We start from the raw sequence: 27,846 nt of genomic DNA on the forward strand, positions 1-27,846 counted from the left end.
AAGGGGAATGACGGCTTTGCAGCAGAGATCCCAGGAGCATCCCTCCTGCCCCCCAGCACCCATCGTCCCTGCCCTGCCCTCCAAAGATAATAAAGAGCTTTGGCTTTTCCTGTCCTATCCATACTGTGGGGAAGAGGTGAGGGGACTTCCGGGCAGTTGTCATTAAATCTATCCATAGGTTAAGCACTGCCAAGCTCTGCTCAGGTCACCCCAGGGTCAGGCAGAGCCCAAAGTGCTGCCCGTCCAGGCTGAGAGGGATTCTCCCCAGGCCCCACCTGGCAAACCCCCTACGGTTACCAACAAGGGTTGAGAAACCACAAGACCCCTTGTACTCCCCAAACACAAAGTCAAGGGATTTGATAAAGAGAGTCATCTATTTTCACTTAGTACAACAATTAAAGCAGATCCATATTTTCAAACCATCACCCTGAACAAGTCAAACCACACTATAAATCAAAAAAGAATAATTAAAACCTACACTTCTCACAATACCACAGAGTAAGGCAATTACAAGGCACTTCTAATGAGCAATTTATGTAATTTAAAAAGTCAGACCCATAATACACAAAGAACACTTCAGTGAATTACTGCCAGGGACTCTGTGCCCTTTGATCCTTGTGCCTGGCCCCTGCTGCTGTGACTTCTCAGTCACCCTCTCCTTGTATTTCCGGGCGCCTGGAAAATAGCCACAGAAGATTTTCTTCATAAGCTCAGACTGTGCCTCATACTTAGAAAGCACATTTAATACCAACTTGTCTAAAGGATGGTGGGTAATTGCTGCTAGCATCCAATATGAGCACTGTATCTCATCTATGATATGCAATTTAGAAGCTATATTCTAGTAAGAGAATTTTATGACTTGCTGTCATGATAAATAAAAGTTTATGGCATAATGGAATTAATATTTACTTTGAGTGCAACACAGACTCTTCAAATAAAGTTGTTCTGGAATCACTTTACACCAGGACAGTTGGGAAATGTTGCCAACCGACAGCAGGACTTGAATTCGCTTCCCCTTATCACCCGTCGATGACTGACAATCTTTCCATTTTCTGGTTCAACCTGTTTCCGGACAATTTTTTAAACAATTGCTGTAGTTAAAAACGTTGGTGTTGGACGTGATGTGTTAAATGTCTGCTGAGCTGGCAGCACGTGCAGGGGTGGGGCAGGAGGAGAAGGGGAGAAAAAAGGGGGGGGTGGTGGTGGATGATTCCGTGCCAGCATCTGAAGGAGCGTTCGGAAGGAGCAGCTTTGGAAGAAGGAAAAGGACGTGTCCTGAGTGAGCCCCTCTAATGCTGTTGTTTTCAGAAGGGCATTTGTGACTCATCGGACATTCAATCTGTTGCTTTTATGTGAAGGAAAATTTTTTAAAAGAATACTAGCTCACATCTAAATTACGCAGTGGCTGCTTGATTCTAACATAACTATACAGCAAGCAATTCTCTTACTTTATCCTAAATTATAATTTACTGAAGGTGCGGGGAGCAGTTATTCCAGATCTTAAGTGAGTCAGGACCGCAGTCAGGTTTACCGTGAAGCTACCAGTACTGAAGCTTCAGGACTGGCCCCAGCCTCACCACCCGTGTGTTGCATGGACAGACCCCTTCCAAGATGCTAGGCCTAATTTTGTGTTCATTATTTTGTATTTATACAAGATCCACAACTGTATTGGCTTCAGACCCCATAAAATTGGCATCTGCCCCTGATCAGAAATAAACTTACATTTCAAAGCAAAACAAAACAAATTCCTAAGAGGAGTGGGAAATCCTGTCCCAGGGTGGGGTTGGGACCTCTCGAGGTCCATGGCATGAGTGTTCTCGATGGCGCACGTGGGGTTGCGGTGGTGCCCCCGGGGAGGGGATGGAGATGTAGGGCTTTATCTGAAGGGTCCAGGAGACTAAGACACAATGGCCAGCTTCTGACTCAGGGGAGCCGCTGTCTGCCAGTGAGGCTGGATGCTCTCCGAGTCTGAGTCATGCAGCAGCAGGAGGCAAGTTGCCCAGACTATAAACAAGTGGAGAATTCCAGAGAAAGCAGGGATTAGTGGGGCGGGCCAGACCACCCACCTTCTCCCCCTGCCTTGGTCCCTATGAGTCACAGGCAGGATTGTCATAAGGGGGTGGGGGAGACAGCTGATGATGCTGTCACAGGGCCAAATCTGAAGCTCTTGCTCAGAGGCTAAGATGGTTTTAATAATATTCCTAGTTGTAAAGAGTGCCTTTAATATAAAGAAATCAAGTCGTTTCATATACTGTTTTGCTACAAAGAATAGTTTTACTATTGGTCTTCTTAATGACCAATCCATAAACACATAGAATGACCTGGGTAAGGACCCCAAGTCTCTATACCTTCAGCTCATATTTTGAAACAAAATTTTCAGATATTTTGAAGATGAGGAGCCAGTCCCAGAGAGGGGAAGGTACTTGTTTAAGGTCACACAGCAAGTCAGTGGAGTGAGGCAAGATGCAAACTCAAGACATCTGACTCTATTATGGTAGCCCCTTCGTTAAAGCAAGTCACCTCCTTTGGTCACTGCTGGAGAAGGAAGAAGCCAGCTGTGCATCCAGAAACCCTGAGCCTGGTTGGCAATGGAGCAGAGAGGAAGGGAGGCCCAAATGCTAACCGCTCAGGAGTGCCCGTCTTGAATGTTTTGGTGTTCTCTATCTCAGTGCATGAGTCCAGACTCACCCTTCTCTCCAAGATGGTCCCTGAGTGCATTTCTGAGGCCCTAGGTCAGGGATTTGGGGGTTCCAGAACGTAGCACAATGCCTGGCACATCTTAGGTGCTTAATAAATGTTTGCTGGATAAACAATTTAATACGTATCTATTGTAGAATGTATTGAGACATCTATAAAATATCCTTCAGATAGAAGTGATGAAATATGCAACAGACTTCTGGTACTCCAGGGCCATTTGGGCACAAAGCTCTAGAATTTCCCCTGTAGCAAGTCACAGGAATCCCAAGACTGTAGATGGAGGGAGGTACCTGTGTGAACAGACCCCCAGGAGAGAGGGTGACATGCACCAGGTCAGAGAGAGCTACCGGTCCCGTTTCAATTCACAGTCAGAGAAAAGACAATCATTGTCCCTCCAAGCTGAAAATCCATTCCTGGCCACCCCAGGGACCCTGGGCAGAACTTGTCAGTGGCCTTTCTAGAGCAGAAAGTAGCTTTGATATAAGGAACAGGGGAGCTCTGTTGCACGGGAGCATCCTGGGTTGGGGCGGGGGGACCATGCATCTCTGGGGAATGCTGAGGAGGAATTCAGCCCTCATAGCTGCACCCAGGACCCCTGCCATGTTTCCTTGGCTCTTGCCCTGCACCTCCCCCTCGGGAAGTCCACCCAGTCCTCAGCCCTGGAGCTCTCTGTCCAACCACATTCCATAGAGTCTTCCTTGAGAACCCGCCCCTGCAAGTTCCCTACAGACACCAGCCTAAAAGTGCAACCACAACATCTTTACGATGGTCTTTGTTTATTTCAGATTGCAAATTGTCTGATGATTTTATTTCAATGAAAAGGACTGCTCTGTATCACACTGCAAACACATACAGAACTGTTGCCCATACGGGTGATGATCTGGTGCAGGGGATGGGAGGAAACAGTAAACATTAAATCAAAGCAACTCAGCTTCCAGCCACAATGAAGGGACTGAAGCTGGACCTGCCCTCCTGCTGGAAACAGCCATAAAACTCGATGAAAATATCTGAGGCTACTCTTTGCAGGCACTGGATGACAGGCAGTTCAGGACTGTGATCCCATAAGAAAGAAAACACACAAGGTGAGCCCTACATCTGCCAAATTTCTGGACCATTATGCAGGGAGGTGGGGTCCAAGCTGGGCACAGCAGCCTCCCTGATCAGAGAAGGCAAAAATCAGAATTTGGGGCTGCCGAAGCAGCTAGAATTTGCAGGTCTGAGCCCTGGAGAGAAGGGAGCTGTGTAGAAGGAAGTCTGCAGCAGTCTGCTTGGAGGTTCCTGGGGGGTACCTGGTTGAGGGCAGAGCTGCCCATATGCAGGGCAAGACTCTAGATACTATATCACTGAAGGCTTAACAGCGATACTGGAGGTCACGCAGGGTTGGGGGACCTTGAATTATGGCCCAACCAGATGTGAAAACCCTCACTGGGTACCTGCAGCATTCACTTAAGACTCCGGAAAGCCCAGGCTTAAGAGGAAGGACCACATCCTTGCATAAGCAGCAGAGCCTTCAACTAAGGGCAAAACCAAAATAGACCAACCATATCAAAAGAGTAGAACCAAGTCATCTGTCAGAACAAAAATCAACATGCTTTACAGAAAACAACACAATCCAGACTCCCTACAACATAAGTTCCATAATATCTAGAGTATACCATGTACATGGATTGAAATTGGTCTACAGATTTAATAATCAAAATCAAAAAGAGCTTTTTATAGGGGGGAGAAATTGTTTTTGCAAAATTAGGATCTTTCTGAACATACAGTTTTGCAGTTTCTTTTCCCATTGATCCTCCATCCCCGTCCCAATCATACCCCCATCAAGCATTTGGCAAAGCTAACCACTTCCTCTTCAGAGTTCCTCTTCACTTGGTGTCCAGGTCATCACGCTTTCCTGGTTCTCCTCTGCCTCATGATTCCCTTTGTCTCCTTTTCCTCTGCTGGCTCTCCCTATTTCTCCCTGACTGCTAAATGTTTTAGGTGTCATAGGGCCTCAGTCTTCGGTCATTTTCTCCCCTCTGTACACTTTCCCTGGGTGGTCACCCATGGCTGATGCCTACAAAAGTCTGCATCTCTGGTCTGACTGCACCCCTGAACTCCAGATTATATATCCAATAGCTTACTCAACATCCACACTTGAATGTTGCATTTAATGTGGCTGAAACATACCTCTTGATTTTCCCCCCTAGCCCTCTCCTCTCCTATGATTCTCTATGTCCGTTAATGGCACCATCCTTCATCCAGTTGTTCAGGCTGCAACTTGGGAATCATCTTCATATTTTTCTTTCCCCTTATCCCACATCCAAGTTATCAACAAGTTCTACCAACAATATCTTCAAAATGCACCCCCCTGTCAGCTCACTTCTCACCACCTCCACTGCTGCTAAAGTAACTGAACAACCATCTTTTCTTGTCTGGAAGACTGAAAGTGGAGCAATGGTACAACGAGATAGGTAGGAGCACGGATGCTGGGGCCAAATAGCATGAGGCCAAACCCTGGCCCTGCCACTTACTAGCTGCATAAGCTTGGGCAAAATACTTAATCGCTCTGTGGCTCATTTTCCATCTGTAAGGTGGAGTTCCTAATAGCACCTTCCTCCCTCAGAAGACTGGTACAAAAGACTTTGAGTCAATGGTCCTAGAAGGCTCACTCCGTTTGGCTCTTCTCACTTGCTCTGATGTGTTGTGAGTGTGATCTGTAGAGGTCCACATGGCAGGGAACTGAGGTGGCATCCAGCAAACAGCTAGTGATGAACTGAAGCCCTCAGTCCAACAGCTCATGAGAAACTGAATTCTCCCAACAACCATGTGAGTGAGCTTGGAAGATCTGGGCCCAGTTGGCCCTGGAGATGACCGCAGCCCTGGCTGTCACCCGGTCTGCAATCTTGGGAGAGACCCCGAGCTGGAGGACCCAGCTAAACCATGCCTGGATCCCCAGCGCACACAAATGGTTAGGAATAAATATGGCTGTTGTAAGCTGCTGAGTTTTGGAGTAATTTGTTACCCAAACCTTGGTAACTAATACACCCTGCCTTCTTAAGAGGCACCGATCACCTCCTGGATTGTATCTGTCCATTGTGTCAGTCTCCCCTGCTGCTAGTAAGCTACACGAGGCCATGGATATTATCTGTCTGGTTCACTTCTGAATCCCTAGGAACTAGGACCATGCCATGGCAAGCACTCAATAAATATTTGTTGAATAGATGAATAAATATCACACAGTGGGCCTTTTCCTGTGTGGCTATGTGATGTTGAAATGACGAACACCTGGAAGTAATTTGGAAAAGACTTCTTAATCTACACCCCCGATTCACAGTACCACCAGCCATCCAATCAGCCAGCGTGAACTAGGGCGCTGCCAGGCTCCATGGTGCAGACTGGAAAGAAACATACAGCGAACCCTCCCCTGAAGGAGCTACAATCTGGTTGAAAGGAAGAAGTCAGCTCGTGAAAACGCGTAGAGGGGTTTAGTTCTCAGTCCTGGGCCGCTGACCGAAAGATCTTAGGTGGAGATCCGTGGGTCCCCTGATGACACTGAGCACATGTGTGAGCCACGCGCCGCTCCAAGCGTTGGACACGTGCTGCCCCACATGTGTAAATCTCCAACCCCCAGAGAGGTAGGTGCCACTACGATCCTGGTTTTACTGATAGAAAACCAAAGCAGAAAGGACTTAAATAGCTGCTCACGGTCACATGATGGGTAAATGCTAGAGCCAATGTTTGACACCTGAAAGACAACTGCTATCCCAGCCCGTGCCCCAGCCCATACGCGGTGATTGGCCCGTGTCCCTGCCCACATGTGATGATTGGCCAGGCAGCCAGATGGAGGCGGGGTATGAAGGGAGGAAAGTCGACACCAGAATGACCTTGGAGAACAGGTCAAGTGTGGAGGGAAGCTGTGGGGCAAACCTGTGACCAAGGGCCTTGGCCTCAGAGGCCATTAGGGAAAGGACCCCCAGAATCGCTGCCCCGTGATTCTACCCAGGCAGGGCTGGTCCTCACCTGCAGGGAGTGATGGCAGAGTCGGAGAGTGGCTGTCTTCCCTTTAACCAAGTTCATAAGGCACGGGGATAAAATGAAAATTTATTAACGTCTGACAAGAAATCACTACTCCAGGGACCAGAAAGTTGTATGATTTAGAACATTTTCTTTGGGAAACCGAAGGAGAGCAGGTGGGTGGGTTCTATGTTTAAGCCTTTGGGCAGAGGAGGCCAAGGCAGCCCTTTCTCCACAGGGCTGGTCTCACCACGGACCATGTATGAGCTGGCTGCTGGCCAAGACTGCCTGTCCCTCTGACGCTCTCTCTTGTCCCATGGACAGCTTCCATCAGGTGCAGTCCAGTTCTGGGGGCCTGAGTCCACTGTCCTTTAAGGTGACTGCCCATCTCTGCAGTTTCACAAGGATTTATGAGAGCTGTTGAGTTTCCCTCCTTGCCTGCTCACGGGAGAAACGCATTGTAGCCCCAAATGCCTACGCTCAGCAAGTGGGCAAGAGTATAAACCCCCAGGGGGGTCAGACCAGGCTAAAGAGCACAGCCCCATCCACAAACCCACGAGGGAGTCCCCCACCACCTGGGGCTCGCCTCCACCTGCCTCCCCTGCCCCCATCCGAGCATCCCAGCCATTTGCACTTCTAGGGAGAGCTTGTTCAGCAGTGATCTCCTCAGGCACCTCCTCTGATGGGCACCCAGGATTAACTGGTGCCATCTGCACAGAAATGAGGGAAGCCTGGATTACTCTGGGCTTGGGGCTCAACTGTGTTTCCCCTGCGAAATGCCTGCCAGTGGTACCCTTGCACACTTTAACAGGTGGGAAGCATGAGGCTGCTGGCATGGAGCAGAGAAAGGATTACAAAAGCCAAATACTCATTACCACCAAAATCTCCTGCAACCAGCTCCAAAGAGACCCCAAAGGAATTTCTGAGCTTTTGGAGAAAGGTGGGCACGAAATAGCTCGGGACCCTGGCCAGCAATATTACAAGAAGCCGTGAAGATACTCCTCATCCTCATGCCCAGGGGAAACCCCAATGCCTTGAGGCATTAAGCTGGGATAATTCGTGTCTGGAGTGCCCCATCCAGAGTCCTAAGTGGGATGCTATCCATTTCCAACTCCCCCACCCCCTGCTTCAATTGCATTGAAATAGGAGCATTGTGTTGTAACAGATGAAAGCAGACCACCACATTATGAAAGCTGTAGTGATAAATACATTTCTCGGTGGATGGCGAGAAAACAAATGACAAACAAACCCAAACAGGAAGGTGCACATGGATCACAGAACAACCTGGGCCTTCGTGCCATAACACTCTGTATGCTCTATAAATCGGCTCATCATGACTCTTCCGTCTCGGCTGACGAACGACCAAATGGGCTGTGCTCACTCTGAGGGCCAGAGAAACGCCAGCCCGGGAATGGCCTCCAGGTGCGGGCAGGGATGCTTCTCTCGGGCCGGCTGCCTTCCAGCACGTCATCCGGGTCGCAGCGGGCCTCCGGCAGCAGCTTCTGAAGCTGGGGAGGCCTCTGGTCGCTGGGACAAGCTGTACCTGTGTTCTTCATCCTTTACCAGCCTCCACCCCCTACCCCCAGCTTCTCCAGCCCAGGTCCTTCCCTATCTACTGGAAAGCAGTCAATAGGTGGGGTGCAGCAGAAAAATTAACACAGAAATCAGCTGGGCTTTAGAATTCCCAGCAACCCAGCAGGGAGCTGGACCCATGCCGAGTGCTTGCTGCTTCTTAGGTGATTCTCCAGGATTCCCAGGAGAACGGGCGAGGACTGGCTTTCCGGGAGATCACTCCTGATGTCTGTCTATTTGGTGGTGGAGGATGGGCTGGGGTGGGCCCCTGCTCTGCAGGAACTCCTGTGCAATTCCCACAGGGGAAGCAAAGCGCAGAAAACACTCGGCTTTGAACTGGGAGGCCTCTGGAAGGGAGCTGGGGGCGTGACGGCAATAATGCCAACTCGCTTGGGCAAAGTGGCTGAGTTTTCTGAGTAGGCAAATGCACACCAGGCTGCAGGGGCCTCAAACAGGACAGGGAAGGAACAGCAGCCCTCAGTGATTTGTAAGGGCTGGGAAGGGGTTTCTTCAGAAGGAATTCAATCAGGGATCAATTGGGGTGGATCGGGGAGTGTGAGCTTCTCACTCCTGAGTACAGAGAGTGGGGGACCTGGCATCTGGGCTGACAGTCCCAAGAAAGAAGCAGCACCATTATGTATCATCTTTCAGAAGCAATTAAGTCCTCAGAATGGATGGCGAGGCTGGGGTAGCAGAGGTTGGGGTTTTGGTTTTTGCGGGGTTTTTTTTAAGGTTTTTTTGATGTGGACCATTTTAAAAGTCTTTATTGAATTTGTTGACAGTATTGCTTCTGTTTTATGTTTTGGTTTTTTGGCCTCGAGGCATGTGGGATCTTACCTCCCCGACCAGGGATCGAGCCCGCATCCCCTGCCTTGGAAGGCGACGTCTTAACCGCTGGACCACAGGGAAGCCCCAGGCTGGGGGGTTTTAACAGCACCCTCAGCCTCTCCAGTGTATTCAAGCTTCCCATAAAGGTCCGAAAGAGATCCACATTCACTGGAGCTGAAACACAAGGTGGTTTCCAGAAAACACAGGATATTGGCTCTGTCTGCTAAATAAGTTCTTTCAAATAACTTTTTTTCTCTCCTTTTCAAACTGCCAGTATGTAAGAGTCGTTCAGAATTGATCCCCAGAGAAGGCTCTGTCCAATAAACCTTCTCTCTAGCTCACATCCCAGGAAGCCTCAGAACAAGCCACCACTTCAGCAATTCAGTCTCCATATATTTTATTTTTATATTTAATTTCTGGCCACCAGTCCTTAGATCTCCAATCTGATTTGGTTTCTATACATGGATTTTTCATAGTGTTGGTGGAAAATATATTTAATTTCAAATTTCTTTTTTTTTTTTTTTTTGGCTGCGCCGTGCAGCATGCGGGATCTTAGCTCCCTGACCAGGGATCAAACCCATGCCCCCTGCAGAGGAGGCATGGAGTCTTAACCACCGGACTGCCAGGGAAGTCCCTAATTTCTAATTTCTGCAAACTAAAATATTCAATGTCAACGTCAGAGCACGTGTGAGCCATCCATTCCCCCTCCCCGCGACGCACGCGCCAGCTTTGAGATGGACGTGCGTGCCCTTGGACGGTATTCTCAGATGTTTCCATTTACAGAGCCCCGTCCAAACAGCGGGGGAAGCTGGCGTCTGGTTTTCTTCCCTGAACCACTTTCTGTTTCCAGACAGTTGTTGGAAATGTGCCTCTAGAGTTCCAACGAAGAAGCCGAATTTAGGTGACAACCAAAAACATCTGATGCTAATGACGCCAATGGAACGGATCCAGGCTGGCTGCCCTGCTCGCACTGGTCACCGTTCCTTGGCTAAATTCTCTGCTCTTCCACTTCTGCCAGCACAGAAGAGTGAAGCCTTAAGCCCAGGGCAGGCTGGAGCTGTTCAGGCAGCTGAAGTAACCCCAGGAAGCATCCCTCCAACAGCGGCTAATTCATCACTAGGAAATAATTTGGGCCTACAGGACAAGTAGATCATTTGCTAGGGGTGATGGGAGGGTGCACTCAGAGGAACGATCAGCCTACTGGGAGCAGGCACCTAATAGACACCTTCTTCCAACAACTCCTAGGAGTTATGCATTATTACGTCTATTTTAGATGAGGAAACTGAGGCTCAGAGAGGCCCACCGTGGTTGCATAACTACCCCATGGCAGAGTCGGCTCCGGCTGGCTCCACAGCCCACGCGCTCCCTACCAGCGTGGCATTCTGTCAAGCACAGGTCTTCTGAGATTCCCCAGTGCAGCACGAGGTGGTCCTGCCACAGGGAAGCTGCTCCTGCGTCTCTCTACCTGTTCGAGTCTCCACAACCCCCAGCCGTGGGGCACTGCTCCTGCGCCTCGAGCAAAGGCCCACCTGGGCTTTCAGTGGGTGCACCACGAAGAAACCAGACCCTGCCTTCCATGCACCTTCCAGCACCTTCCAGCACCTTCCATGGACCAGCATGGGGCTATGGTTCTGGCCAACTCAGAAGAACATGGGAGCCCGTATCATGCACCCAGCACACGAGAGTCAGGGGTCAGCTCCTCTCCTGCCCTTGAGAGCTGAGTCATTTCACCTGTGACCCTATTGCCTCACCTCCCAAATCAGGGGAAATTCCAGAACAGTGAAGTCCAAAGGAGCCTCAGAAAACATGCAGGTAAATACACAAACTAAGAAAATGTTGGGGATTTTCCGGTGATTGGGAGTTTGATTCCACTGCTCTCTTCCATCGGGGGGACAAGTGAGAGTCAATGTCCCCACCGTACTGATGTCACAATGAAGAGAAAGATGGTGACGATGATGATAAAAAATGGTTGCAAAGGGTTTGCACTTACTCAAGTAAAGAAAAGCTGAAGATAGCAGTCAGTTTAAATGTGGAGAAAGTATTTTAAATTTATCTTAATACAAGCTGGAAGATTAAGGCAGCAAGTGCTTTGGTGGTAGGAGTTTCAACACTTCGATTTGGAAATGCAAAACGGCCTGACCAGGGGCATTTCTTGCAAATGCCACCCTCCCTGAAGGAAGGCAAGTAAAGTGCAGGAACCGGAGCCCCACCCATGGCTCTTTCAAAATCTAAAAGTGAAGCAAATAAACTGCTTCTACCAAGGCTGCAGGTAACCAATAAGGTTAAAAAAAAAATGTTTTTTTAATCACCTAAATCCAGAGTCTACGCATAATGTAGGAGAAAACCTCCAAGCAAGGGAAAGCACTTTCAAAGGTGGGAACTTTGAATTCCCTCACAACCACCCCTCGCCTCGGCTAGGCCAGGTCCGTGCAGCGCTGCCTGACTTTCCCTTTTGTGATGACTTTGACGAAAAATGCCACACATTTGATAGCAAGTATACATTTCCCGCTACTTTCAAATGCATCTCATGTGTTCCCCACTGTATTAGCTCCCTGGGGCTGCTGTACAAATTACTGCAAACTGGGGGGCTTAAAGCAACAGAAATTTATCCTAGCACCGTTCTGGAGGCCAGAAGTCCAAGAGCAAGGTGTTGGCAGGGCCCATCTCTGTGTCTGTCTTCACAGGCTTTTCCCTCCCTGTGTCCATGTCCAAATTTCCCTCTTCTTATAAGGACACCAGTCACTGGATGAAGGTCGCCCTAATCTAGTGTGACCTCATCTTGACTTGATTAGTTACATCTGCAAAGGCCCTATTTCCAAATAAGGTCACAGTCTGAGGTTCTGAGTGGAAATAACTCTGGGGGGGGGGATACTATTTAACCCAATACACCCATGGTAACCATGAAGGGGGTACAGGGGAAAACACCCTCATTTCATAGATGAGGCATCTGGGCCCATATTCCCCTTTTTCCTCTGTCTCAGAGACCCTCTCCAAGGTCAACCCTTCACCTGTGATCTTAACCTCTTGCTTTCCTCCGTCCTCTGGGACTGGCTCTCAAAACCAACCCTTTCCCTTGACTCTTCACTCTCGCCCCTTCTACTCATTTTCCCTCATACAGACACACGTGGAAGACCTCACCCCAACTTTGCTTCTACTACCCCATCTCTCCTGTTAATACCAAATGTATGACAGGAGGGGTCTGCACCAACCAGCTCCGCCTCCCACCACTTTCCACTCAACCCCTGGCATTCTGGCTCCTGTCCATCATCTGTTGTGCTGTCCAAGGGCACCAATAACCTCTTGGTTACTGTTCTCTTCCGATATGCTTCTGCTTCGTGTAACAAAATGAACCAACACCTCCTTCCCAACCCTCGATTCACCCTTGGCCTCGCTGCATCCAGCACACTGCCCTTCCTCTGGGTCTTCATCCAAATTCTTCTTTTCCTGCTTCTCCCTTCCATACTCATGATCCCAGACTCCCTGTTGACTTAATGACCCACATCCTAGGTACGCTGTTCAACTAGTGTTCACTAAGTATCTTTTAGGCTAAGGACATTGCAGAGATGCGTATCTGACATTGATTCTGCAACTTAAAGTCTAACAGAGAAGATAAATTGAATAACCATAGTGCAAAGTAAAATGGAGGTAAAGTGCTCCAGGGGTTTTGGACAAAAAGCAACCCCTTCGTGTTGGAAAGCACTCTGGGTGTGAAGCTCTTTGTGTGGGCTTGTGTGAGTGTGGACCTGAGAGCCGTAATTCCTATTCCTGAAGCCTAGCTCTACCACTTACCAGAGGAAGTCAGGGAACCTCCCTGTACTTCAGATTTCTCTTTTACAAATAGGGATAATAGTGACACCAAGTCCATGGGATTCTCTGGAAAAGTAAGTGAGATAATATACATATGGTAGAGACTGGCCAGATGTTCATCAATGTCATTTCCTTCCCCTGAGCCAAGAGAGAATACATTTCCCAGCCTCCCTTGCACGTAGACTGGCCATATGACTGAGCTCTGCCCAATAAAATGAGGGTGAAAGTGATGTACACCACTTCTGGGCCTGGCTCCTTCTCTCTTCCCTGTCCTCAGGGCTGTGAAGGAAAGTCTCTGAGATGGTGGAGCCATACAATGGAAGGACTGGGATCCCTGAGTCACTGCCTGGGGGAGAACCACTCTGAAGAGGTGTCTGACTCTACTGGAGCTGTAATGTGAGTGAGAAGTAAACTCGTATTGTAATCAGCCATTGTATTGCAGGGTTTATTTGTTACACAGCATGGTCTAAGCTATCCTGACCAATATAACATGTAAAAATATTAGCTAGGATGATGACGAAGGAGGAGGGAAAAAAGGAAGGTGGAGGACCTTGGTTAGAAGAGCCCAATCCAGTCCCAAGAGCAGTTTTGTACACACACGTTAGAAATCTCATGAGACCAGGCCTGCTCAGAGGTCTTTGCCCCCAGATGACCACCATGCCCCACGTCTGCACCATCACAGACCCAACTGGAGCCCTAAAACAAATGAACAGTGATGCCACATTCGGCCTTACTCACAACAACATGCATTCTGCAGACACACGCGTGTCCTTGGCTGGGGCGTGGACCCTCGCGCATGCAGGTGCCCCCCCTCCCCCACGAGCTGCTCACTTTGCTCTAGCTGCTCCCAATCACTAAAATCCCCCTCTGGAGCATCCTCCCTTCCCCCAAGCCTGTTCAACCTGCCAAGTGTTTCGTGATAAAAATAACTTACTTTTCCCTCGTTCTCTGGTCTCCCCTGCTGCCAAAGTTGCTGTTTCTCAGGGCAGGCTGATCTCAGCTAGGCAGAATCGGATGGACTGAATTTATACTCACGGAGTAAGTCTCACAGTGACAATCACAACCATGCTGGACGCTTATAGTAATAAGAATAAGAGTAGCAGCTCCAGCTTCTATTCACCAAGAGCCAATTCAGTGAGAAGCCCTGGCCTAAACTCTACACCCACAACCTACAGTCCTGAGTGCACCTTTGTCCTCGGGACCAGAGGAGGAAACCGAGGCTCAGGAAGCCCGGTTAACTTGCCTGAGGTCTCACTGCTCGTGAATATGAAACTGGGATTTTCACTCCGGCTTATCCTCTCTGCACTCAGCCCCAAGAGCCCCCCAAATCTCTAACTTGTAGACTGTCAGACATAATTGGGGTCACCGTTCCCACTCTGAGCCTAACATACTTTGAGACTTGAGAGCCCATCTCTAGCCTGGTGGTTCCAGAAATCTTCACCCTGTGGAGAAAAACGTTGGCTACCAAAATGCTGCCATGATATCATGATCGCTTTCATTACCCATCGGCACTTCTCAGGAGGACAGCAGCATTTCCACTCTGAACAGGTGTAATTCCAGCCAAAGAGAAGAGCTTGGACACCACGGCCATGGCCACAACTTATTACAGAAGATCTCTGTTTGGCCTTTTAAAATGCTGCAAACAGCTGCAGACCCCTGTGACTATCTTCAGGGACCACCCAGATCTGGAATCGCTGCTCTAGCAGTTTTAAAGCATGAAGGCACACTCTGGCACACTTGTCCCTACCCCCGGGCTATCTCCTCTGCCCGATGCCCCTCTGTGCTTGGCCCACTCCTCCTCACCCTTCAGGACTCCAATCACTGCTGGTCTCCCAGGGAGGTCTCCCCTGCCCTCCCAAGACTCACCACCCCCTTATCACTCAGGCGATGGGTGCCCTGAGGGCAGAGACCAGGTGGCATCAGTCCTTGGAGCCCAGCACAGTGCTCGGGATGCAGTAGGCTGCATCAGCACAGTGGTGGAGGCATCAGAAAGAGCCACATGTGAGAACACATAATAGAGGAGCAGCTCTTTCCTGGCCTTTCTGCTGTGAATAGAGGACACATGTGGTCTGTGAATTTGTAAAAGATTTAGAAATGTACGTGGTCACCTGCATCATGAGTCTCCTGCTGGTCCCAATTTTGCATTGTAGGGATCTCAGCCATCAGTGGGGCTTGGAACAAAGGATGCATAATTGTCATAGCTGCCAGGTGCTATAGTCAGCAAGTGTCATTGTGGAGCTGCCTGATCCTTTCGGGACCCTATTTTCACTCCAAAAGGAGGCCTGTGAGAATCTCTGGTTTAGTAAAAAGAGATGGGGCAGATCTGGCCACTGGTTCACTTGAGCACAGGTTTCCCTTCCTGTGATGTTTAGGTTGGAGCGTTCCCTTGCACCAAATAAAATAGCTCAGCTGTTCATAAACCATAGTATTTGTGGTCTGTATTTCAGAAAGAAAAGAAGCCTTTGGGTGCCTGTTTAGAAGAGCTGCCATGAGACGGGCAGGGCACTGGTGATCCCCTGCTAATGGCTTGGAGAGAACCATGGATGATCCTTGAGTCACAAGTCAATAAAACCACTGGCTAGAACGCTCCCACAAAGGTGACACCACAGCCAGGGTCAGGCCACACATCAGAGAGCTTCCCAAGTCAGCATAATGTACCACGGAACTGGGTGTGAATTGCAGACTTGGCCGGAAAGTTGCTCCACACTCTCCCCTCTGGGATGTAATTACCTGACAAGGTTCTGTCTGTCTTCTCTCAAATGAAAAGAAAACAAAGAAGAGGAAATTGGCCCTTGCTGATCCTCGCGATCCATTTTCTCATCAGCAGCTGTGCCGACAGGGGCAGGGGTTACGTGGAAGTGAGCTGCCGGGTGCACACGTGGCTCTCTCTGTCCAGCTCAGGCTGGACAGCTCCTCCTGGGACTTATGGCGATTGGGGCCACCTGGCCAGAAGGAGCCTTGGGATGGTGCATCACCACCAGAGGCCACCAGAACACTGTGGGGGAGCCTTGAGGAGTAATGGGTTTCCAAGAGAGCTGTGGGACTTGTGTCTTTCCCCCACACATGGGACTGGACAGCTGAGCTCCACTCCATCAAGCCATCCCTCCTTGGACAAGTTCTACAGATTCTCTAGGAAGGAGGACCCAGCATCAGGGAGATGTGGCCTGATCAGTGGGGCCAGGAAGCAGCATTAAGCCAAGACCTGAGAATACATTAATCAGGGGAAGAGGAGAGGGAGTGTTCCAGGCAGAAGAACAACATGTGCAAAGGCCCTGTGGTGGGCACAAGGAACTCAAGGCACATGTGGATCTCAGGGACAGAAGCAGCACATGGCACAGGATGAGGCTAGAGGGACCCGAAGAACGGCCAACAGCAACCAAGGGCTTACCCTGCAGGCAGCATGCCCGTCAGCATCTTGCCAGTGTTGACTCGTGAGTTTCCTACTACAATCCCTATTTTACAGACAACAACAGCAAATGCTGAAATAGCCTTTCTATGTGCCAGGGCTGATCTAGGACCACTGTCTGTGATCGACTCACCCAATCCTCACAGAAGACAAGAAAACTGTAACATGGAAGGGGAAACGGGGACTCAACCCAAGCAGGCTGGCTGCAGAGTCCCTGTTTCCAACCAGATAGTTCCAAGTCCCCTTCTGAGAACTAGGGGCAGGGGACCCATAGAGTTTTCACTGTGGAAAGACCCTCAATACGGAGGATGGGTTGGGGGTGAGAGCTGACACAGGTGGACCACTTGGAAGAATGATGCTAAGTCCAGGTGGTGGCAGCCTGGGCTAGTGTGACGGCCAAGGAGATGGTGGGAAAGGGATGGATGTGTCAGCTTCGGGACGTAAATGGATTGGAGTTTATCTGGATAAGGGGCTGACGGGGGTGAACATGTCAATAACTCCTCCCGGTTCTTGGCTTGCATAACTGGATAGATGGTGTGCCTTTCCCTGAAATAGAGGCATGTGAAGACAAAGGTCATGAGTCTGGTTTGGACTTGCTGAGTCTAACAGGAGATGTCAAAGGGGCAGTTGACTATCCTATCGGGAGCCCAGAGAAGAGGTCTGGGGAGGGGGGTGGGATAGAGAAGTTCAAGTCACCCGCCAGCAGGTGCTGATGGAGGGCTAGGCATGGATGACATGGCCTTGGAGAAAGTGGAGATCAGGAAGGGAAGGTCTCCGTCCAAACTTCGAGGAGCGCCATACCCCAGAACAACAGTCATCCATTCAAATCAGGACTGCAAGACGTATTCAAGGACCCAAGAAACCACTTACCACAGAGTATTAAGTAGAAAAGCTGATCCAAAGCACACGTGGATGTCTGAGTCAGGATGGCAGTGTATGTAGTGTACCTTGTGTGGAGGGGAGGGGAGGGAAAGACATAAAAACATTAAAAGTGCTATCGGGGGATAGGATTAGATATGATTTATTTTCTTGTTTGTTCTTCTTGTGTTCTTCTATATAATCATCTGTTCAACAAATATTTGAGTACCCTGATTTATTTAACTGGTTCCTTATTGTCGGACAGTTAGGCTTTCCCGAATTCCCTCTGTTATCAATACTGCTGTAACGGACATCATCATCCAGAAATCTCGGGGACATGTGTCATATTTCTGTCCTGCTCAAAAACTTCACATGTTCCCTACGGCCCAAGGCAACAAAACCAAATGTCTCTGTACCCCAGGATACCTACATGCCGGCCTGACCTTCCTTTCCTGTACTTCCTTCTTTACTCAGCCTTCAAGCAGAGTCGCTCTCAAGGCTCAGACCAAAACCTGAACAAAGAGGAGTGGTGAGATGGAGATCACCAAGCCCCAGACCTCTGGGTCAAGGATGCCAAGAAAAAAAGAAGGTTCAAGGAGGGTGGGATGAGCCATTATCAAAAGCTGCCAAGAATTCATCTGGGCTGAGGGATGAATAGTTTTCCGTTGAGTAGAATAGAGATCGCTGGTCATTGCTGGCCTAGCGGTTCTGATCTGGGGGCAAGTATCAGAGAGGCAGGAGCCTCAGGGAACCAGGAGGAGTCTTCTGAGGGGCGAGAGAAGGTGGGATTCGGGCACAAGGGCAAGAGCTATGGGATGTGCAGAGCAGAGCAGCCTCAGAGCGACTGGAGAGCCAGAAATACGCTGTGTCAGGAGGCGAAGGGTGTTGGGACCGCAGGGTCCTTGGAAAAGTACTCCAGACAATTACCATCTGGAGTTCCTCTCCAGTGTGCTGGTGTTTTTATTGTGCTCTGAGCCAGAGAATTCACAAGAAATAAGCCTCCTGAAAAGCCCCTTCTCGTAATAATGGGGCAATTGCCTCGATTGCAAAGTGAAGGGCTGACCGGGATGCCTGTAAGGCTTTTCTGCTCCTAGACTCTCCTCTGGAATAGCTGTGTCTCTTGTTAAACCAATCATTTCTCGGGAAAACACAGAGAGCTCCAGACCTGGAGAAATGCTGATTCCTGGCACAGCTGGCAAGAAGGACAGACTGGTTCTCATCTGTTCTACAAAGTAGGAATTTGGCTGTAGAATCATCAAACACGCGTACACATTTCTTTATTACTCCTTCCATGAAAAACAACAACAAAAACTACATGGATGTAGAAGATTCTGCGATGACAATTTAAAAGCTGCTTAACACCCCATGAAATTCAAGCTGGCAAACTGAATGGACAGTGATATTAAAATATTTCATTAGATGCTTTTTATGCCAAATTAAGCTGCTGCAATTATATTGATGTTCACAGTCTGCATTAATCTAAAACTATTTCAATACTTTTTCTAATTTAGCATGATTAATTCTTTCCCTTAAGAGCACACTCATTTTCAAGTTTTTGATTGTTCTCCTACTTTGCTGCTTTGACTTCTCTCTGCCAGAATACTTAATTCACAGGGATTCCTACTCAAGGGGATGGAATCCAATTTTTCAGGGCATTTACTTACCTGGGAATAAGGTTTCACCCTTGTTTTTCCAACAATTATTTTCTCCATGTGGCGGACCAGGCCTTTGACGCATTAACTGGAAAGCACTTCAATTTATTAAATATATATCTACAGCCTTGAAGCCTAGAAGGCCATTTTTTAAAGAGATTCCTGAATTGGTTTGCAAGATTAATATTCTGCCTAGTTATAAATTTACAAGTTTTGAGTCTGTGTTTTAAAAACTGAACTAATGTCTTTAATATAATTTCTGCTGCCAGCAGGGGGCTAGAAATAGAAGAGTCCTATGCTCAGGTGGAAAAAACGGCTGATTGGGGGATGTGAAAAGAGAATATCTCCATGTTTGCCAGTACTAATAATTTTTTACTGGAAAGTTCATCAATGGAATCATTAATTCTGTGTTTGTAGAGAATTTGGCCCTTTAATTCAAAACAAAGGTGTCACATTTTGGATTCTTGTTTATGAATATTTGTTTTTGCTTTTCAGCAGTCCTCTCCTCATTTGACTTTAATAATAATAATTTTAAAAAAGGGTACAAGTTACAGTGCCAATTTCTTTCTCCAAGATGCACCATGCCATTGTAGTATCAATTACTCAGACCATTTCAATCCATCCAGACAATCATGTCATTAGCCCATGGAGAATCTTCCGAAATAATTTACATAGAAACTGCCTGTACATGCTAAATGAAAAATGTGCAGCCATCGTCAATGGAATTTGAATTACAATCCCACCACATGCAGGTTGGTTTTATTCGTGTTATTTGTTAAACAGGAAGAAGGTGATGCAGTCAATTACAGAGCAATTACCTGAGCAGTTACTGCAAACCTGTGCTACCCAGTAATTAGGATGCCGCCTCCCTAAGCAGAGCTTGCCCTCGATCCCTCGTCTCGACACCCACCTGGCACCATGAGCCCACCCTTCCTCCATGTGCTGCCACCAAGAGTCTAGAGCCGGGCTGCTGCTGCAGAAGCCCCCTCATAACGTCAGTCTTTGCTGAACCCAGTACTTTTGTCCTTAGGACTGGAGGGTCTTATCATATAAGCGGGGGGATTGGGAATCATTCCAGCACTCCCTCGAATGAACCAAGGGGAAGCTACTTAGATGAATCCTTCAGTTTTCTTCCTGGTGGGGACCATTCAGCAAACCAGACAGTTTCCACTGACCGGCCAGCCAGACAGGGTGGAAGAAATTAGCATGAGGCCAGGCACCCAGGTGGGCAAGAGGCATGGCTATGTTGAGGTTAGGCAGATCATGGTCACTGGTTTTGGGTTTTTTGTTTTTTTTTAGGCCAGGAATTTCTGACATTTACAGGAATAAAAGCATCCAGGGAGGGCTGAGTGGCCTTTATAGGTGCTGCAAGGTTTCTGCAGCAACCAAGGGCTGCTTTCCTGATGCAGGGCACGTCCTCCCCTCTGGGTCTGCCTGGCATGGCACGAAGGGTGCTCCCTGCTCTCCCTTCCTAGCTGTGGGGCTCTGGGATGATAAGGATCCTGCTGGGCATGTCCTTTCTCTCTGGGCCCGGGCTCTGCTTCAGTAACGGAGGCTGTGGTTCAGGCTTCCTCTCATTCCTGAGAACAGACGTAGGGAGTACCTGCTCCTACCTTGGCCGGGCATTTTAGCCTGCAGGCTCCACGGTGTCCCAGAGCCCCTCACTGAGGGCTTTGGAAGTACCAAAAACAGATGCTGGAAGAGAAAGCCTGGCCCACAGAAGGGGAAGCATGGGGGTGGAGGCCAGGAGGTTATCTCTGCAGAAACCTGAGTGTTTTGTTTATGGTGTTCTGACAATGCTCAGAGCCGCTCGGAGCAGCTGCTCTGCGTACCAAGCTGCTTGACATTCTGCCTGGAAGGTAGCTGCGGCTCTGGAAGGATGACTTGTGTGACATATGACAGCTTTCGGGGCTGCCGGTCCCCTGGCTTCTCTGCTCTAAGACCCGAGCCATCTGTAGCCTCTCAGTTCTGATGCTGGGGCCCAGAATGGTAAAACAGAAGAGGGAGAAGAAAGTAAGCAAAACAGAAAAAGAAGAGAGAAAGGAAAAAGAAGGAGCCAGCCCACCTGTTTTGAAGAATGAAAAGAGAAGTCCCTCCTATTTGAATGCTCATCCCGCCCCAGTCAGTCCTCCATACAGCAGCCTAAGCGATGTTTTTAAAACAATAAAATGATGCTCTTCACTTACGTACAACCTCCCAATGGTTCCCGCTGCTCCAGTGCTAAATTCAAAGGCCTTAACACAGCCCCTGAGGCTCTGCTGGCTCAGTTTCCAGCCTTTCTCATCACTGCCCCTTCAAGCTCTGCACTCCAAGTGCACTAACTGGCCTTCAAGCCTGACCTCCGGCTCCCATCCTTCCACATGCCTCAGGGCCTTTGCATATGTTCTCCCTCTGAAGGAATGCTTCTCCCCTTCTCATTGCCCTCCCCACCCCGCTCACTGGCAATCTCAGTGAAACGTCACTTCTTCAGAGTTGCCCTCACTGATCCTCAGATCAGATCAGATCCTCCTGCTATAAGATCTTAGAGTTCCTCCACTTTTCCTTTACAGCCTTAATCACAGTTCTTTTCACACAATTAGGTGATGAAATTATGTCTCCTCTACCAGACCGGAAGCTCCGTGGGGGCAGGGACCTTATCCGCTACCTACTCTGCTGGCCCTTGGAAGGTGCTCAATAAATATCTCTGCAATGAATGACTGGATGAACCAACTCCAAAGCCAGGGCTATTAGGAAAAGGAAGACTTACAAGTTAAAGTCAAAATCCATGACTGGAGTTAGAGAACAGGTCTGCGCTGGGGAGTTAGGACGTCTTGCATATGAAGCATGCTTTGCTGCTCACTAGCTGAGCGACCTTGGCAACTGTTCAACTCTCTGAGCCTCAGTTTCTCATGAGTGAAACATCCCAGAGCTCTTGTGAAATTAAGATAAGGTATGAAAAGCACTTAGCATAATCAATGGTAGCTTCCATTATTACTTTTATTGTTGTTGTTGTTTTTATCATTATTAAATGGCTGAATGGCAGGTTGGAAACCTCACTCCAAAAACTCTGAGTCCACACTGAGGGTGGACTCTTTCTTTCCTTTCTGTAAGCTAGAAGCATTACACACACCCATAGTGATGTGCAACAAATAATTTTTGCTTCACAAAAGGTTTCACCCATTACTAAGTTAATAACACTAGGCACAGACTGTGTGCCCTGCCCTATGCCAAGTCCTGTGGGATGGGGCCCATTTGTTAAGCAGCAGGACCTCAAAAATATTGGTGCATTTGAAATTAACACAATCTTTCTAAAGGACGATCTAGCCATATGTATCAAATTTGTAAGTAGACACAACTTTGACCCAGCATTACTATTCCATTTCTAGGAATATACTCAAGAAAGCAATTGTATAAGCATAAAAAGCCTGCTTCATAGTAGTCCTTAAATATTCGTTGAATGAATCCTGAATATATGATTATATGGTTAATATCCTTTGTTATTTTAAGACGGTGAATTACACTGATTGATCTTCAAATGTTAAACCAAGCTTGCATACCAGCAATTAACCCCATTGATCATGGTGTATTGTCCTTTTTACATACAACTGCATTCATTTGCTAATACTCTATTAAGGATTTGTACATCTATGTCATGAGAGATATTGGTCTGTAGTTTTCTTGCAATGTCTTTGTCTAGTTTTGGTGTCAGAGTAATATTGGGCTCGTAAAATTAACCGAGAAGTGTTCCACCCTCCTATAATGTTTGGTAAGATTAGCATTATTTTTGTCCTTAAATGTTTAATAGAACTCACTATGAAGGCGTTTTCTTTATGGGAAGATTTTTAATTACAAATTCAATTTAATAAATATAAAGCTATTCAGATATTCTATTTTTGTTGTGTCGATTTTAATAAATTTTGTCTTTCAAGAAATTTGTCCATTTCATCTAAGTTGACAAATTTATTGCTGTAAAGTTGTTCATGGTATTCCTTTATTTTACCTTTAATGTGTGTAGCATCTGTAGTGATGCCTCCTTTTACGTGCATAATACTAATACTTTGTGTTTTCTCTCATTTGTTTCTCAATCAGACTAATTATAGGTTTATCATTTTATTGATCTTGCAGAGATCCAGCTTTTGTTTTGTTCGCCTATTTACAAATTGTTTTTCTATTTACTATTTCATTGATTTCACTTTTATATTTACCATCACTTTTTTCTACTTTGGTTTTCATTGGCTCTGCTTTTTCTAGCTTCATACCGTAAAAGCTTAGATCATTTTTAAACCTTTGTAGATATGAATTACATTTATTGATTTTGAATGTAAATATCATATAAGCAATTAACACAAGCATTTAAAACTATAAATTTCCTTCTACGATTTGCTTTAGCTGCATCACACAAATTTTATGTCATGTTTTATTTTTCATTCATTTAAAAATATTTTTTAGTTTCCTTTGTGATTTTTTAAAGTTTTACTCTTAGAAGTATGTTGTTTAATTTCCAAATATTTGGGAATTTTTCAGATATATAATTTATATCTGAAATTCTAAATTAATTCAATTACTGCCAGGGAAACAGATAGTAATCCTTCTAAATTTGATGAGACTTGTTTTATAGCATAACACAAGGCCTAGATTAGTAAGTGTTCTATGTGCAGTTGAAAGGAGGTGTATTCTTCTATTGTTGGGTATTTTGTTTCAAAAATGTCAATTAGATCAAGTTGGTTGATAGCATTATTCAAGTTTTCCACGTCCTTACTGATTTCCTATCTATTTTGTTCATCACTGAGAAAGGAATGTTGATGTGTCCCACTACAACTGTGAATTTATTTATTCCTCCTTTCGGGTCTGTCACTTTGGCGTGTATTTTGAAGCTATGTAATTAGGTGCACATACATTTAGAACAGTTACATCTTCTTGGTGGACTGACCTTTTATTACAAAATGTCTCTCCTTATTTTTTAGTAAGAGTCCTTGTCCTGAAGTCTACTTTGCTTGAAAATACAATCATTTTCACTTTCTTATGGTCAGTGTTTGCACATTATATCTTTTTTCTACCTTTTTGCTTCTAATCTATCTGTGCCTTTATTATTAAAGTGTTTCTTGTAGAAAGCATATAGTTGGGTTTTGCTTTTTGTGTCCACTCAGATAATCTCTAGCTTTTCAATGGAATGTTTTAGCCAATTATGATAGATGTTTGGGTTTATCTCTATCATCTAGCTACTTGTTTTCTATTTGTCCTGTTTCTTTTTTTTTTTTTTTTTTTTGAGTATTTCACTTTATCTCCACTACTGAGTTGCTGGCTATTTCTCTTAGTTTTTAGTGGTTGCTCTAGGATTTGCAGTATATATTTTTAATCACAGTATTCTATCTTCAAATAATTATAGCAGTCCATCAATAATGTAAAAACCTTTCAACAACATGCTTCCACTTCCCCATGCGTTCCTTTGTATTACTGTTGTCATACACTTTGCTTCTATATATTGTTATTATTTTTGCTTTAGACAATTATCTTATTAATATATAATTTACACACTGTAAAGTTCACGCATTTAAAGTGTACACTCAACATTTTTAGTATATTTACAGCCTTGTGCAACAATCATCATAATCTAATTTTGGAACATTTTCATCACCCCAAAAAGAAACCTTATTCCCATTAGCTGTCACTCCCCATCCAACACACACACCTCCAACCCTAGGCAGCTAGTGATCTACTTTCTATCTCTATAATTGCCCTTATTCTGGGCATTTGACAGAAATGGTATCATATAATATGTAGTCTTTTGTGACTGGCTTCTTTCACTTAGAATAATGTTTAGCAGTTTATCCGTGTTGTAGCATGTATTGGCACTTCATTCCTTTTTATTACCAAAAAACATTTCCTTGTATGAATATACCACAATTCATTTATCCATTCATCAGTCAATCAACATCTGAGTTGTTTCCACTTATTGCCTATTATTAATAATGCTGCTATGTACATCTGTGTACAAGTTTTTCCATAAATATATGTTTTTATTTCTCTTGGGTATATACCTAGGAGTGGAATTTCTGGGTCTTATGGTAAGTCTGTGTTTAATATTTGAGGAACTAACAAACTGTTATCCACCGCAGCAGCACCATTTTACAACCCCACAGCAATGTGTGAGCATTTCAATTTGTCTACATCTTTGTCAACACTTATTATTATCTGTCTTTTTTTTATTATAGCCATCTTAGTGGGTGTGAAGTAGTATCTCACTGTGGTTTTGATTTCCCTGATGATTTAATGTATATTAGATTACACATCTTTTCACGTGATTATTAGGATTATTCGTACATTTATTTGAGGAGAAATGTCTATTCAAACTTATTATGATAATAATTTAACTGAGATTATTTTATACTTTTTATCTAAGTTGTCAAGGACTATCTCTCCTAATCATCACAATACCCTTCATCAAGCCCCATCTCCTTCATCAAAGTTCAGCCCCACAACCCTGTCTTCTACAAAAACAAATCCTAAGACGCCCACTCTACAGGCAGCCGTTGCCTATTGACCTATCTTGCTGGCATCTTATGAAGACCCCAAGCTTTTAATTTTGCTGAAGTCCAACCTATCAGTCTTCTCTATAATCATCTGTGCTCTTGGAGTCATAAAAGCAATCATTTCCCAGCCTAAAATTACTAAGATTTATTTCTATCTTCTTCTAAGACTTATATTATTAGCTCTTACATTTAGCTCTATGCTCTACTTTGAGTTAATTTTTGTGTATGATATAAGGCAGGGGCTCAAATTCTCTTTTTGCATGTGTATATCCAGTTGTCCCAGAACCCCTTGTGAAAAAGACTATTCTATCCTGATTATATTGTCTTGGCCCCTTTGTAGAAAATCAATTGACCATAAATGTTAAGGTTTACTTCTGGACTGTCAGTTTTATTTCATTGATCTATATGTCTATCCTTAAACCACTATCACACTATCTCGATAACTGTAGCTTTATAGTAAGTATGAAATTGAAAATTTTGAGTCCTCCAATTTTGTTCTTTTTCAAGATTATATTGACTCTCCTAGGTCCCTTACATTTCCATATGAATTTTAGGTTCAGCTTATTGATTTCTGCAAAAAAAGTCAGCTGAGATTTTGATATGGATTACATTGAATCTGTAGATCAGTTGGGGGAGTATTGCCATCTTAATATTGAGTCTTCTGATCCATCAGCATGGGATGTCTTTCCATTTATTTAGAACTTCTTTCTTTCAACAATGTTCTGTAGTGCCCAAGTCTTATACTTCTTGTCAAAAATGTATTCCTAAGTATTTTATTCTTCTTGATGCTATTATAACTGAAATTGTTTTAATTTGATTTTCAAATTGTTTATTTGCTAGTGCATTGAGATACAATGGATGTCCTTTGAAATTTCCCTCCTCTTCTACATTCTGGAATAGGTTGTCAATGACTTACGTTAACTATTTTTTAAATGTTTGTTAGCATTCACTAACGAATCTCTCTGACCCTTGGCCTTCCTTTGTCGGGAGATTTTTAAATTACTATCTTTCCTTGTTTTAAGTCTATTCAGATTTTCTATTTCTTCTTGAGTCAATTTCAGTAATTGTATCTTTCTAGGAATTTGTCCATTTCATCTAAGTTATGTATTTGTTGGCAGACACTTGTTCATTGTATTCCTTTATAATCCTTTTTATTTCTATAAAGACAGTAGTGATGTCCCCTCTTTCACTCCTGGTTTAAGTCATTTGGGTCTTCTATCTATCTATCTATCTACCTACCTATCATCTATCTATATCTATCTATCTATCTATCTATCTATCTATCATCTATCTCTTTTTGTCAGTCTAGCTAAAGGTACCTCATTTGTTGATCATTTGAAAGAAACAACTTTTGGGTTCATTGATTTTTCTCTATTATTCTTCTATTCTCTATTTCATTTAAGTTGATCTTTATTATTTCCTTCCTTCTGCACACTTTGGGGTTAGTTTGCTTTTCCTTTTCTAATTTCCTGAGGTGGAAATTTAGGTTATTATTTGAGATCTTCCTTCTTTTTTCATATAGCCATTAAGAGCAATAGCTTTATAAGTTTTGGTCAAATATTTTTGAAGAAAATTTTAAAAACAAAAAGGAGAGTATTTCACATTTACCTACATATTTATCACTGCTGCTGCTCCTTAGTCCTTTGTGTAAATATGAGTTTTCATCTAGTAACATTTTCTTTCAGCCTGAGGAATTTTCTTTAATACATTTTGTATTTTTGTCTAAAAAGGTCTTTATTTCATCTTCATTTCTGAAGAATATGCTTACTGAATATTGAATTCTAGGTTGAGTTTTATTTTCTTTTATCAATTTAAAGATGTTTTGTCTTCTAGCTTGCCATGTTTATGATGAGAAATCAGTAAAAGCTCTTAACTTTGTAATATGCCTTTCTTCTCTGCTCAATTAAAAGATTTCCTCTTTGTTGCTGGTTTTCAGCAATTTGATTATAATATTACTTGATGTGTTTTTATTTATATTTATCCTGCTTCATGTTCGGCTTCACTGAACTTCTTGTACCTGTGATTTTTATAGTTTTCATCAAATTTGGAAAAATCATGGCCACTGTTTCTTCAAATATCTTCTGCTGACCCTGTCCCTCCCCCTCCCACTATGGTCCAGGTCTCCACTTGATATTGTTTCACAGTCCACTGAGTCTCTGTTATTTTTCTCCTACCCTTTCCTCTCTGGGTGCTTTAGTTTGAATAGTTTCTATTGCTATATCTTCAGTTCACTGATCTTTTTTCTACAGTGTCTAATCTGCTATTAAGCCCATTGTGACAGCTAGACTCTAAAATGGTCCCAATAAACTCAACCTCCTGTTACCCATACCCTTGTATAATCCCCACCTCTTCTTTGTGGGCATGTTGGTGACTTGCTTCTAATCAAAACGATACATCAAAGGGATGGAATGTCACTCCTGTGGTTAGATTAAAAGAGACTGTGACTCCTATCTTTCTAGTAAACTCTCTTTATTATCTTTTTGGCTCACATACTTTTGCAGAAACAAGCTTCTGTTTTTGA

At 45.2% G+C, this 27,846-nt stretch overlaps 1 protein-coding gene across 7 annotated transcripts in view; it reads right to left on the bottom strand.

The window, feature by feature from the left end:
• CAMTA1 (calmodulin binding transcription activator 1) overlaps positions 1-27,846 on the bottom strand; it is an 898,980-nt gene that overhangs the window by 405,821 nt on the left and 465,313 nt on the right. The window contains exon 7 of one of the 7 annotated variants that reach the window (XM_061187134.1): positions 17,209-17,253. The exons of the other annotated variants lie outside the window; for them this stretch is intronic. Within the exon in view, the coding sequence (XP_061043117.1) occupies positions 17,228-17,253 (26 nt within the window). The 3' untranslated portion in view covers positions 17,209-17,227. Of the gene's footprint in view, positions 1-17,208; positions 17,254-27,846 lie in introns of those variants that run through there. 7 annotated transcript variants of the gene reach the window in all.

This window comes from Eubalaena glacialis, chromosome 3 (genome assembly GCF_028564815.1).
Source record: "Eubalaena glacialis isolate mEubGla1 chromosome 3, mEubGla1.1.hap2.+ XY, whole genome shotgun sequence".
In the NCBI taxonomy this organism is placed as follows: Eukaryota; Metazoa; Chordata; class Mammalia; order Artiodactyla; family Balaenidae; genus Eubalaena; species Eubalaena glacialis.